We start from the raw sequence: 12954 nt of genomic DNA, 5'->3' as shown, positions 1-12954 counted from the left end.
TACTAACGTATGTCAGTGGTTCTCAAAGTGGGGGACCTTCAGGAGGTTCCAGGGGATCTGCTGAAAAATAATAGATAGGCTATTTAGGAACCAAATGGACCCTTACAGGTCTGTAACTCAAGAGACCTGTAAGCTGTAAGGGTCTATTTAGTTCCATTTGTACACATCTCAGAGTTATGGGGACCGGTGGCCTAATGGATAGCAAACTAGGGGGGGTCCTTTGAAATTAAAGAAAATTGAGAACCACTGTGTTTAAGTTTAAGCTACTGGTTAATACCTTTTAATGTGGGGTGTTGCTTCCCAGGTGTTCCGGCCATACGCCAAGCTGTGGCTGGGGCCGCTGTTACAGCTGGTGGTGTCTGGGAACAACGGAGGACACGGCATCCATTTCATGGTGGTGGATATCGTGGTGACTGTTCTCTCTTGGACGAGTCTGGCCAACCCCAAGGTTCATGCAATTCCCATTTTACAACCTTCTTTGTCATATTTACAAATATCAGAAAATGGAAATAAGAATAATTTAATATTTTAGAGTGTAAAGCACATTGGAACATTGGTTTTTAAAAAGCATTGCATAGGATGCCCGGTGGCTCAGCCAGTTAAAAGAATGTGCTGCATAAATAGTTATTATTAATTTGTACTGCATTGTAGTATTAAGTATCCCTGTTTTTGTGCCATATCTGGCTTTGTTTTTTATTGTTAACCATATTCACTTATCTTATCTTACTAGATTGATATTTTACTTTATTTTACTTAGAAATTAATTGATTAACATATTCTAATTGACGAACTACCGTAGATGATTGTACTCAACTGTGTTGTTGTTGTTGTTGTTGTGTCAGGGAAACACTAAAGATGAGGTGCTGGCCAACCGGCTGTTGGAGTTCCTGATGACAAACATCTTTGACACAAAGAGGGCCGTGTTCCGCCACAACCTGGAGATCACTCGTACACTGGTCGAATGCTGGAAAGACTGTCTGCATGTTCCTTACAGGTAACAACAGGCACATTTTCTATTTGCTGTTGCACAGTGGAAATGGCCATGAAGCTAGGCTTCAGCCTGCATGTACAATGTACATTAAGTAATTCACTGCCTGAATAAATACATAAATAAATCATCCACTACCAGCGATTTTCTCAGCTTTTCAAGTAGTCTTGAGTCTTCAAGTTGAGCCATAGATTTATATATGGGTTTGTGGAGCGGGTTGAGGCGGGTTGGGTTCCGTGGTGGGGCGGGGCGGGTCATGAAAAAACCCGACCCGCACATCACTAGTACAGGCGATTTCCCAAATATGTTAACCAGGAAGTGAATGGAGCAGTAAATCTTGGGACCACGTGATCTCCTGGTTCTGTGTGCATCTGGCGATGAAATGGTCACTCATGTGTCTTTGTAACCATGTTTCGAAAAGCTCTTTATAAATAAAGTGTATTATTATTATTATTATGTATACCTTACCTGAATAAAGGAGACAATGTTACCTACCTACTACAGGGTTAAAAGGTCATTTTAGGCAAGACTTCTTCAAATCTGTCCACATTTTAAAATGCATTAAAACACATTGACAATGTAACTACAGTAACTGCTCCCAATGGGCAGTTTGGTGCCTTGCTTGGTTGCCTCCACCATAGGTGTGTGTGAATGTAACGCAACTTTATAAAGCATTTGGAGACAGGCACTGATTTACTGACAAACAAGGAGAGTTACAGGGTTGTGTATTAAAAAAAACGTGCCCTCCTTCACATGTGCCCAGCAAACATCGCTATCATTGCTCAACCTATGCTGGATAATGTGCTATAGTGCATTGGTTTTCAAAGTGGGGTCCTTGGGGAGGTTCCAGGGGGTCCCCAGCTAAAATTGTTCATGTATAGCATCACAGTCATTTTAACCACTTTATCAATGTATACGTTGGCTATTCAAAAATAGCAGATCTGGGGGTCCCTGGCACAAAATCTTTTCAGATGGGGGTTTGTGGCCAAATACATATCAATTTGGGGGTCCTTGACTTGAAAAAGTTTGAGAACCACTGGTCTATTCCTACTGTATCATCATTTATGTTTGTGTTCTGCCCATATGCAGTGTGATATACGAGCGGTTCAGTGGCACCGACCTAAACAGTAAAGACAACTCTGTGGGACTTCAGCTGCTGGGAATCATCCTGGCCAACAACCTCCCGGCTTATGATGCCTCATGTGGAATTGAATATGACCGGTAAACAAAAAATAAATGGGTCCTTTATTTTATTTATGCTACCCATCTGGTTACACAATGCTTAAATGCTTTACCTCTTATCTCCATATTTTAACTTTGTGTGTTTTTCCGTAAATTAACGCGCTACAGCGTCTCACACAAGCATCAAAAGAAGCAGATCCACAAACTCAAAATGCGAGTAGATCTGCTACTTCTGATACTTTTGAATTTGAATCCCGAAAAATTGTTTATGATCCGAGTACTGAGAAGTTAGTTGTGGCTCATTAACTGGAACACTAGACAACTAGAATTTGTGAGATAATAACTGTATACTTTTATTCACTATCATGCGCCACTGAAAATAGTTCAATACAAAAAACTATGTAGAGAAGAGAACCATGACAATAGACAATGAGTCTGGTCATTTTTTAAGTTGGGTTAAAGTGAATCCATTTTGTGAAACATTGTTCCTCTCTGGTTTGCTTTGCTTTTTTTCAGCTACATGAAGGCCCTCACCAACAACCTGTGTTTTACGAGGTACAAAGACATCTACGCTGCCGCTGCTGAGGTCATCGGCCTCATCCTCAAGAACATGACTGACAGTGACAACAGCCAAGTATGAGCGTTTCATCTTGTTTTACTGTTGTATAAATTAGCATTGGGGATTTGACTATGTGGTCCAGTGGAGATGCGACATTGAGCGATATTTCACGCCTTTGTCCGATGTAACGTGCAGAGAGCAATACACGTGAATTTGAGTTGAAAAACGTTCACATTGAAGATGAACAGAACGACCATGTTAGGGTTCATGACATGTCCTGATTTACCATTATGCCGTGTTCTTTCAGGATCCCCAGGCACTTCTCAATCTAGCTGCGGGTAAGCTAATGGATTTGAAGAAAAAGGACATCGATGACAAGTTCATTGTTTGCCTGAGCAAAGTTTCCAAGCACTTTCCTCCATTCATGGACCGGTACGGTTAAAACTTCTATTAAATACTATTGAATACTTTTCAAGTAGTGTTTTGTACTCGGTAATGAACGTCATTTAGAATTCGTCGTGTATATGCGGGAGGTAGACCTGTCACAATTATTACATAATCAATTTTTTTTTTGGATATTTGACATCATCGTCATCATCGTTTCCATGTTGAAAAATTTCCAATATTTTCAAACATGTTCAGTCATTTCTTTGTATATTTAGGTTGTTTTTTCATATCTGCCCTGTGCAACTTCAAAGCCTAAAAGCCAAACAGAAGTTTAATTTGTATTCATATTATTCCAGTGTTGCAATTATTTGTGTGACAATTCATTCTCATGTAAAAAAATTCATAATTGTGACAAAGCCCTAGCGGCAAGGTTCTCTCAATGCTCTCTTCTCCAATGTTTTTGTGTGTGTTTTTAGCTTTGTGAATCAGGCGTTCTACCTCCTGCCCAAGCTCCACGGCGTCCTGAAGACCCACTGTCTGGAGTGTGTGCTGAGCCGGGCCGAGGTCATCCCTGACATCTACCTGACGCTCAGCACCAAAGGCTTCATCCAGATGCTGGCTCATAGGTAGGAGTCGGACTCAACCACGTTCTTGACTAATTCACAGTTCATAAACTTGCTCCGATACTAGTATCGCTATCGGGTCGGATACTCTCATGGATTACAGTTCTGTCACCACGACTGATTTCAGCCATTTGGATTCCATAGAAGTCAGCATGTATTTTATGGAAGCATGTCATGCACCGAAAAAAATGCCTATTTTCGGAGTATTTGAAGTGGTCAAACTAGCAATAGAATGCATGTTCAATCTTCTAGATATTTCATAAAAGCAAAGGTTAACCCTCTGGCGTTTTTGTTTTAAAATACCAAATTACTATCTTTTTTTTTTTATGGCTGGTATAGCCGAATTTATCAATCTGCAATTTCTTCTACTAGTTGGCTGTATGGCTACCGAGACATCATAATTCTACATAATGTGCAAATTGTCTAAGAAACACAGCGCTAGTGTGTGGGGGGGGCTCCTTTCACGCTGTTTTAAAAAAATTACAGATTAGGATTTGGCCTAACAAACTTTTGTCAGTTGTGAGATTTTATTTCGCTTTAATCCATGTACTCTGCTTAAGTACTCATAAGGGCCCCATATTATTGTAGTGACACCGCCTACAGATGGTGTCATTTACCATTGCAATCTAAGGGTATTGCATTGTGAAATCCTGCGTGCAGTTTTACTCAATACCGTGACCGTCATGCGTCTTCACGAAGGCCAAAGATGATGTAATGGGTCACATTTCAGGGACGAAGAGACTAAAGAAAGATGAGGTTGGATGCATTGGATTCATTGTTGGATCAAGTGATGTAATCCTATGCAGTTCTGTGATTTCACACTGTGTCATCACACGAAGATACACATTCTGTCTGTGAAGAAAATAACTCTAGAACAGAGGAGTAGAGTATCACAAAACATGGTGTGGATGATCAGTAAGGCTGCCCTGAAGAGATGATTTAGCCTTTTTCTAAGATAGAAATGAGCATAATGTTTTTTTAAAAAAACGGGAAAGCATCTGTGTCATTTTTTATCTTCGCTATATATATATATATATATATATATATATATATAATTATAGCAACATACGTTTTTCAGAAAACTCTTACGATTTAGAACAGTAGATTAGAATAGTGGTTCTCAAAAATAGCAAATATACAAGCTTGCAGCGCGTCACTTCGTGCTGCTGCTGTGAGCTTGTACATCTGCTATTTTTGAAAAATCGTGAAAGTGTTAGATTTTTTTTTAATAATCTTCTCTTCTGGGGGTCCCTGGCAGAAAACGTTTTCAGATGGGGGTCTGCGGCCAAATACTTGGCACAAAAAAGTTTGAGAACAACCGATTTAGAATCGGATTTGTAGAATCAGCCTCAGGTCTTGATGGGTCAATGTTGTCTTTCCTCATGTTATTCAATCCCTTTGTGCCGTCAGGGATGAGACGAGGCAGAGGTTGTGTCTGGATATTGTCCATAAGATCCTGGCCCTGCTGACCCCTGTTCAGCTTCAGGACGTCCTGGGAGCGGTGACGGCGTTCATCTCGCACGCCTCTCCCGTCTGCAGGGAGAGGATGTACGACATCCTGATGTGGATCCAGGATAACTACAGGTGAACTTCCCTTTTATTATATATTGTCACTGTCGGGCAGAAACCTCTTATCTCCATATTCTAACTTTGTGTGTTTTTTTTTGTAAATTAATGCCATTCTTGATCTTACAAAAAGCATCAAAAGTAGCAGATCCACAAGCTCGAGTTTTGAGCTTGTGGATCTGCTACTTTTGAATTTTAATCCTGAAAAGTAACTGTTTTGGACACTGTTTTGGTTTCCACCCGACAGAGACGATATATGTTTTACATACGGTATTTTGTTGTGGTTGGATTAGCTATTGTTTTATTTCTGATCCCCATTAGTCACTGCTGTTCTTTTTTAAATATTACTCTTCCTGTCAATGTCAATACATGTAAGTGAACTTTGTTGCTAAAGTAATGTAAATTTGTTTCCCAGTGATACAGAGAGCATGAATGACAGCACCTCAGTGGAGGTATTGAATACAGCCAAAGACACCCTTCTTCAGGGGCTGACTGATGACAACCAAGGCCTGCAGTAAGTATCCATGGATTAGTTTTTTCTTGTGGAACATTTTCAAATCAAAGTGCGGTGCCACGTATGCTATGTGTGTACCATGGGTTAGAGCAATGGTTCCCAAACTGGGGGTCGGAACCTTTTTAATACCAAATTGTCAAATATTATGTGAGAAAGAGAGCCAAACTACTAGCTCACAACGCCTCGAGCTGCGAGGCGTTGTAAGCTAGTAGTTTGGCTATTTTCACAATGTTCACAAGTCTCTGAAATGATGATTTTCATAATTTAATTGCTGTCTCAAAAATAAAAGAAATAACTACGTGCTTTGAAAAATGGTCAGCAGTAAAATCAAATAGTTAATGGGCTAAAAAACATGCCAGACCACCGGTATGGTCCTTTTTGTCGTATTTTCAATTGCCATATCGTTTCATGTCATTCAGTCAGCTTTGCTCTTTTGTTGTCTGCACCTATTTTCTCATTAGTTGTTCTATTGTGAATATAATTTCATTGTAAGCGATTACTCACAATCCGGTCTGTATATCGTCTCTGTCGGGTGGACTTTTCAGGATTCAAATAAAAAAATATCAAAAGTAGCAGATCGAAATGCGGCGTGAAAGTTTTGATGCTTTTTTGTGACGCAGTAGTATGATCAAGTATGGGCGTTAATTTAAGAGAAAAAAAAACACAAAAAGTTAGAATATGGAGATTGGAGGTTTCTGCCCGACAGCGACGATATAATGTTGGATAATGTGACTCACTGTACAAAATGTCTCGTCTCCTTCAGGCTGTACGTACGTAACTTCTGGAGTCAGGAGAAGCGCTTGCCCACGGCCACCCTGGAGCGCATGCTGAAGGTGCTCCACTCCCTGTACTCCTGTCAAATTGAAAGACGCTTCCTCAGCCTGGCCACCAATCTGCTGCTGGAGATGACCAGCCAGAGTCCGGACTTCACACGCAACATGTTTGAGTATCCGCTGTCCGAATGCACCTTCCAGGTCAGTTGGGATCGGGCAGTAATAATGCTTGATTGATTTTATGGTATGGAGCGTATCTAAGTACCCCGGGTTCTATGTTCCCCACTTACCTAAAACTAACCCTAAGGTAGGTAAGTGGGTAACATAGAACCTGGGGAACATAGTGATGACCCTGGTTTTATACTTGGTTGCGCATCCTGTCGTGCACCGGAAATAGACGATCTACAACCTCGCAACGCGTTGTAAGCTTGAAGATCGGCTATTTTTGGTGCGTCACACATAACAAAGAATAAATCAGGCTTAAGATGTGAAGGCATAAATGCAACAAATAAATATGGGAATTTGGTACTTTACTATCAACTGATGAAGGAATAAATTGTGTAAGGTAGTTTGACCAGTATGAACAATAAGAATGATTACTTATTAGTCACGTTGAGAGTAGGAAAAGTGGCTGTTAGTAATGTCGTTATTAATTTGACAAAATAGTTTCAAACCTTTTTACCTCAAGCAAGTAAACATACAAACCTTTTTGCTGTTCCCGTTCAGATTTTGTGTTCATGATTCCCATAAAAAAAACACTTGGAAACATACCCCCCAATTCCCCCGACCCATTCATTGTGATATCACTGTGCATTTCCCTGTGTGTAGCTGCCTTTTTCTTTCTCTCCATTCACATAGGACTATGTGATCGATTCCAACTGGCGTCACCGGAGCACAGTGATGACGCCCATGTTTGTGGAGACCCAGGCCTCCTCTCAGGCTCTCGAGAGCACGGCCGCCTCTCAACCAGGGATGGTGACGGGGCAGCTCCGAGCCACACAGACCTCCCTGGAGTTCACTCAGACACAAGCAGCAGGTCAAAACTCCACCACAATACCAGTCAGAGCTGTGCAATCCTTTGTTTGCGCCTATAGCAGTAGTTCTCAAACTTGTTTTGTACCAAGGACCCCCAAATTGTTACGTATTTGGCTGCTCACTTTGTGCCGCGCTATGAGCGAACATTTCTAACTCAAATCTTTGATTCTGGGGGTCCCTGGAACAAAATATTTTAAGATGGGGGTCACCGGAAAATACATATAATTTTGCGGGTCCTTGAGTTGAGTTTGAGCACCACTGATATACACTAGCAACATACGTTTTTCAGAAAACTGTCAGGATTTAGAAGACATTTGTAGAATCTGCATCAGGTCTTAATGGGTTAAACATTATACTTTGTACCTTTTTTCCCCCTCCCAGGTCGACGGTCTGCATATAACTGGCTAACAGGAAGCAGCGTGGACACCTTGGCAGAGTACACGCCAGCTTCCGAGTCTGTCTCCTCTCTGTTGGTGTTGGGTAAGAAGGCGGAGAGGCAGGCCGCGACCAGGAGGCCAACGGGAGAAGGCTTTGGCACCAGGCGCCTCGCTGCGCCTACAGATGAGGGTGACAGTCGCAGTAGAGGTAGGTTCTCTGAGAAGACACACACCATCTCTATGTACTCGGCACTATTTGATGGCTTACTCATTGATTTCATTTATTGATATGACCCTTGGTTCCTTTTTTATTTTCTCCTTTTCTAATGATTGAAGTGTTAAGGTGCACTCACACTGGATTTGATTAGAAAAAATGTGTATGTCACCAGTGTGTTTGTTAAGCATGATCAAATAAGCCAGCATGACGTGAGTGCTTTCCAGAGACAGACAATTCTCTTTCTCATTAGTACATTCATCAGTGTTGTATCATTATAGTTTAGGAAATCCACGCATGGCAACAACAAACTACTTCTCTAATTGGGTCCTGTATTAAATGTCAGTGTCACCACCAATACAATCTGGGAACCCATCCGGTAAAAAAAAAATTGAATCTTGTCCTTTGTTTTGCCTCTGGGGGTACTACCTCCTTTTTTGTGTAGAGACAGGAACTTGGTTTGGCTCCTCCCCTTTCTTAGTCCACTTCCTGGGAGGAAGTGCTTCTGTGTTTATTCCTATTAACAACACTACATGTTAAAGTCAGTGGTAGAGATTAAGAACCTATTTGTAATTTAACTCTTACCTTTTTGTGTCGCCCATCAGCTGAGAGTGAGCGACGTTTGGACATCCTGCGGTTAAGACGCCGGTTCCTCAAGGACCAGGAGAAAGTCAGCATCGGCTTTGCTCGGAAAGAGATCGCCAAACAGAAACAGACACAGGTATTCAGGGAACAATTCGCCGTCCCGATTTAACCACACTGGAGAAAATAAACTGTTCACGCCCTCACTTGGTGTTGGAAGGCTGGGAATGACATGCTTGAGTATTAAGTTACAACCTATAGCAGGGCTCTTCAACAGGGGGTCTGGGACCCCTAGGGTTTCTACAGGGGGCCCACCAAATATTTGTGTGATAGGATAATTATTTTTACATGAAACACTTCAACCCTAGCATCTTTACTTTAGCCAAAAATAGCAGATTTTGTAGATCAGCTATTTTTGGCAAAGAGATTTGGTGGATAGATAAAAAAAAAAAAAAAAAAGACCAAGTACAGAGTGAAATGTCAATTTTACTAAGTATTGACGGTTTAAGTGGTTATATGTCTGAAAATACATTAACATTAATCCAACATACACTGATGGTACTGATAGTGATGCCAGACAAGTCTATGAAGCTATCTGCGAAATCTATGAAAAAGTTTAATCTGCAACACAATTTTATACAATATGTGGTGGGGGGGGGGGTCCCTATTTCATCTCTCTCTCAGCTAAAGGGGTCCTGACCTATACTCAGCCCAACTTGCCACTGTGTAACTTAGCATTGGTTTGGCTGTGTGTCCCCCACAGGAAGACAAAGTTGACCAGAGGTTGCGGAAGGAGTCTCAGGTCACACTGTACCGGAGCTACCGAGTGGGAGACTTCCCAGACATCCAGATCCCTCACAGCAGCCTCATCGCCCCGCTGCAGGCCCTGGCACAGGTTAGCCTGGCAGCTACTAGTTGTGTCCTATTCGTAGGTTAGCTAATGCAACCAGATGATGTAAGTCATTGGTCACCAACTCTGGTGCTTGAGGTTGCTGTATATATTGACCATAATGTGCACAGCAAGTTTTCTCTTTACATCAAAGCTCCATCTGCGTTTCCCATGCCATGTGAATGTATGATTTTTGTGTGTGGGGCTTTTAGAAATATTTAACCTATGAAAAGTATTAACACGAGTTTGTGAGTAAATAATAACATTGGATAATTTTTTTCCCCCCCCATCTCCTGAAAAGTATGTTTTTCCACAAGGTTTTTACCCCCTGTCAGCGACAATATTAGTATATAAATATAGTAGCAACCACTGTTGTAAATGGTGTTTTGGTCCAAGTCATTCGGCGAATCTGCTAATTGCTTCCAAACTTTACGTCAAAGTCTATTGGAAAAACTATTAAATAAAACGCTGTTTGGAATCGAAGTACAATCCCCACCACACTCCCTAAAACATCCAAAGAAACGGCAAACAGCTTGAGGGCCCCTTTCTCTGCACGGTGACTCATTTTTAATGTGTGGTAATTGAACTCCCTCCCCCACCTTTCCCAGAGAGACGCCATTCTAGCCAAGCAGCTGTTCAGTTCCTTGTTTGCCGGCATCTTACGGGAGTCGGAGGGTCACCGAGAAGCCGGGGAGAGTCAGAGGATGAAGACGGAGCTCCTGGGTGACATGAACACATTCCTCAACAAGAGCACCATCTGTTTCCCCCCCTTTGTGGCCTGTGTGCAGGTTGGAATCATCCAAAATAAATGTTTTTGCAGTAGTATTTCTTCTAGCAGTACATTCAATTGTTACACAAAACAGGCGAAAAATAGGCATTCAGCAAAATATAGCAGATGTGCAAGCTCACAACGAGTCGCATTTTTGGCAAACAAATATGGTGTGTAGACTGTAAAGGGAACAAAGGAGGGGTTCAAGGATGGACCCCTGATCCACCCTGGTCAACAAAGTATAGAGTTTGTGTGTTTAAAATAGAACTGTGGTGACCGCATCAGTTTGGGGCTTGCAGAGTATATCTGGAGCCTAAGCTATGGTGAAAGAAATCTATTTGCAAGTTATCTTTGGTAATCAAAAGCCTTTTGCACACCCGAATAAAATCTGTGTGCTTTGGTGGAGTATACACATACACGGATAATATAATTAAAAACACTGGCAATCTATCTTCTCTTGCCATAATAAAGAAAATATCTTTTGATCGCAACGTGTTGGGCCTTATTCAGGAATGTAGCATCTGACCAAACGGCATCTGATGAAAGAAGGGAAAAAAATGCTATGTTTGAATAGGTGGAATAATGTGATTTTGAATGAGTTGCAATCATTACATGTTTTAGCAACTTAATTAATACAAAACAATATACTGCTGCCAACTATGCTATTGATGCATATCAGTCAGAAATGGTGAAATCCAGGCATGCTAAGTTAGTCGTTATTATTACAAGTATTCTTATTTTTACGGGATATCTAGCTTTCCTCATCTGGGGGGACAAAATGATGTCACACTTGGATGGACTGCAATACATACAGAAGAGTAAAAGTCTGGACAGACGAGTAAAGCTCTGCTGCTTGTTTTCCCTAGGCCATGAGCTACCAGCATAAAGACCTGCTCCAGCTGCAGCCGTCCGCCATCAGCTCCAGCTGCCTGGCAAGCCTCCAGCAGCCCTCGGGCATCCTGCTCCTGGAGGAGGGCCTGCTGCACGCCAGCCAGGAGGAACCACCCACCAAACGGGCTCGAGGACGCAAGGAAATCCCCCCAGAAACAGAGAAATGGATCCATCTTGCAAAGTATTAAACTTGCGTTGTCTTTGAGCAGGGGACTTCCCTCTTTCTTTGGTGTGTCACCCAGCAGGCGCCTAAACCCTAAAGCCTTTAACTTCACAAAAACTATGCCTAAACTTAATCTTAACCCTAATTAGAGTTCTCAAATTCTGCCCCGACCCGACGTTTTCGGGCTGAGCCGGGCCGAAAATGTATGCCAATTAGTCGGGCTGAGCCGAGCCTCGGGTTCCATAAAAAGAAAATAATCGAAATAATCCAAAAATGACAACTGCACCTAGCGGCTGAACGTGAAACGTGAAACCTGAAAATACTGGCGAAAATGGCAAAAACTCAAACATTGAAAATTGGCGAAAGTGGCTGTTTTCAAGATGCTTTGGCCATTATCTCTGGAACGCTCAGTTCAAAGCTTGTTGGATGCGTGACTTTGAGGACATTAAGCTCATAATGACACATTTTTGGGTTTGTTCGTTACCTAAACCTAACCTCAAAACCACACCCACCTGGGCGAAACACCGGGTAAAGAGAGAGTCCGCTTTGAACAGACGATAAATCAACTTGCTGTCGGGCAGAAACCCTTTATCTCCATATTTCAACTTTTTATGTTTTTTCGTAAAATGAACGCCCTACTTGATCATACTACAGCATCACACAACAAAAGTATTAGATCTGCATGCTCGAAACGCGGCGTGAATCGACGCGTTTTGAGCTTGCGGATCTGATACTTTTTTTTTTACAACTTTATTTATGGTATTTTCAGTTATAGGACATACAACCCCACATATACCCCACCCTCCCCGGTTCCCTCACAAAAAATCTAATTACAAAAATAAAACATTTATAAATGAGGGGATCTGATACTTTTGCTACTTTTGAATTTGAATCCTGAAAAAGCAACAGTTTTGGACATCCACCCGGTTTTCCACCCGACAGAGACGATATGTTTCCTCTGTTTTCCAGGCTATACAGATCATTAGAGGATTATGATGTTGTGCGTGGCATCTTCGGTGGCAAAATTGGGACCAAGCCAATAACGCTGACCGCTCTTCAAGCCGAGGCCAGCAGTGACTTTGCAGAAGCCGTCCGGCTTTACAATGAGGTATTGAACAGAGAATGTTGTTTTTTTTTCCCTTTCAGTAACTGTTTTATACAGTTATCGCTATTCTGATGTTTAATCAGAATTGCGAATAGCTATGTGACAACATAATTGTCACATAGCAGGATTACAGCTGTAAATAAGTGTTTTTGTTGTTTTCATGGAGAGAAAAGAAGAAAAAAAGGTCTAATGGTAGCCGAGTGGAAGCTGTTCAGAAATCTGGTTTAATATCGAGCTAACATGGATTAAAGCACGACTGATCTCATTATGACATGTTGTGAGCTTGTAGATCGCCTATTTTCGGTTATTAGTTAGTTTAAAGAGTATTTGAAGTGGC

General features: G+C 41.6%; 1 protein-coding gene across 1 annotated transcript in view; it reads left to right on the top strand.

Annotated features, from left to right (window-relative positions):
• Nucleotides 1–12954, top strand: part of prkdc (protein kinase, DNA-activated, catalytic subunit) — a 75609-nt gene that overhangs the window by 38179 nt on the left and 24476 nt on the right. Inside the window, exons 49-64 of the mRNA XM_080418158.1 lie at nucleotides 305–448; nucleotides 843–994; nucleotides 2078–2209; nucleotides 2687–2804; nucleotides 3037–3161; nucleotides 3593–3742; nucleotides 5150–5323; nucleotides 5721–5819; nucleotides 6583–6793; nucleotides 7451–7628; nucleotides 8009–8212; nucleotides 8824–8939; nucleotides 9564–9695; nucleotides 10298–10477; nucleotides 11325–11530; nucleotides 12482–12620. Coding sequence (XP_080274284.1) covers nucleotides 305–448; nucleotides 843–994; nucleotides 2078–2209; nucleotides 2687–2804; nucleotides 3037–3161; nucleotides 3593–3742; nucleotides 5150–5323; nucleotides 5721–5819; nucleotides 6583–6793; nucleotides 7451–7628; nucleotides 8009–8212; nucleotides 8824–8939; nucleotides 9564–9695; nucleotides 10298–10477; nucleotides 11325–11530; nucleotides 12482–12620 — 2460 coding nt within the window. The remainder of the gene's footprint in view (nucleotides 1–304; nucleotides 449–842; nucleotides 995–2077; nucleotides 2210–2686; nucleotides 2805–3036; nucleotides 3162–3592; nucleotides 3743–5149; nucleotides 5324–5720; nucleotides 5820–6582; nucleotides 6794–7450; nucleotides 7629–8008; nucleotides 8213–8823; nucleotides 8940–9563; nucleotides 9696–10297; nucleotides 10478–11324; nucleotides 11531–12481; nucleotides 12621–12954) is intronic.

This window comes from Gymnoscopelus braueri (genome assembly GCF_963280865.1).
Source record: "Gymnoscopelus braueri genome assembly, chromosome: 21".
Lineage (NCBI taxonomy): Eukaryota > Metazoa > Chordata > Actinopteri > Myctophiformes > Myctophidae > Gymnoscopelus > Gymnoscopelus braueri.
The sequence above is the reverse complement of the archived record's forward strand: the minus strand, read 5'-3'. Positions and strand labels throughout refer to the sequence as shown.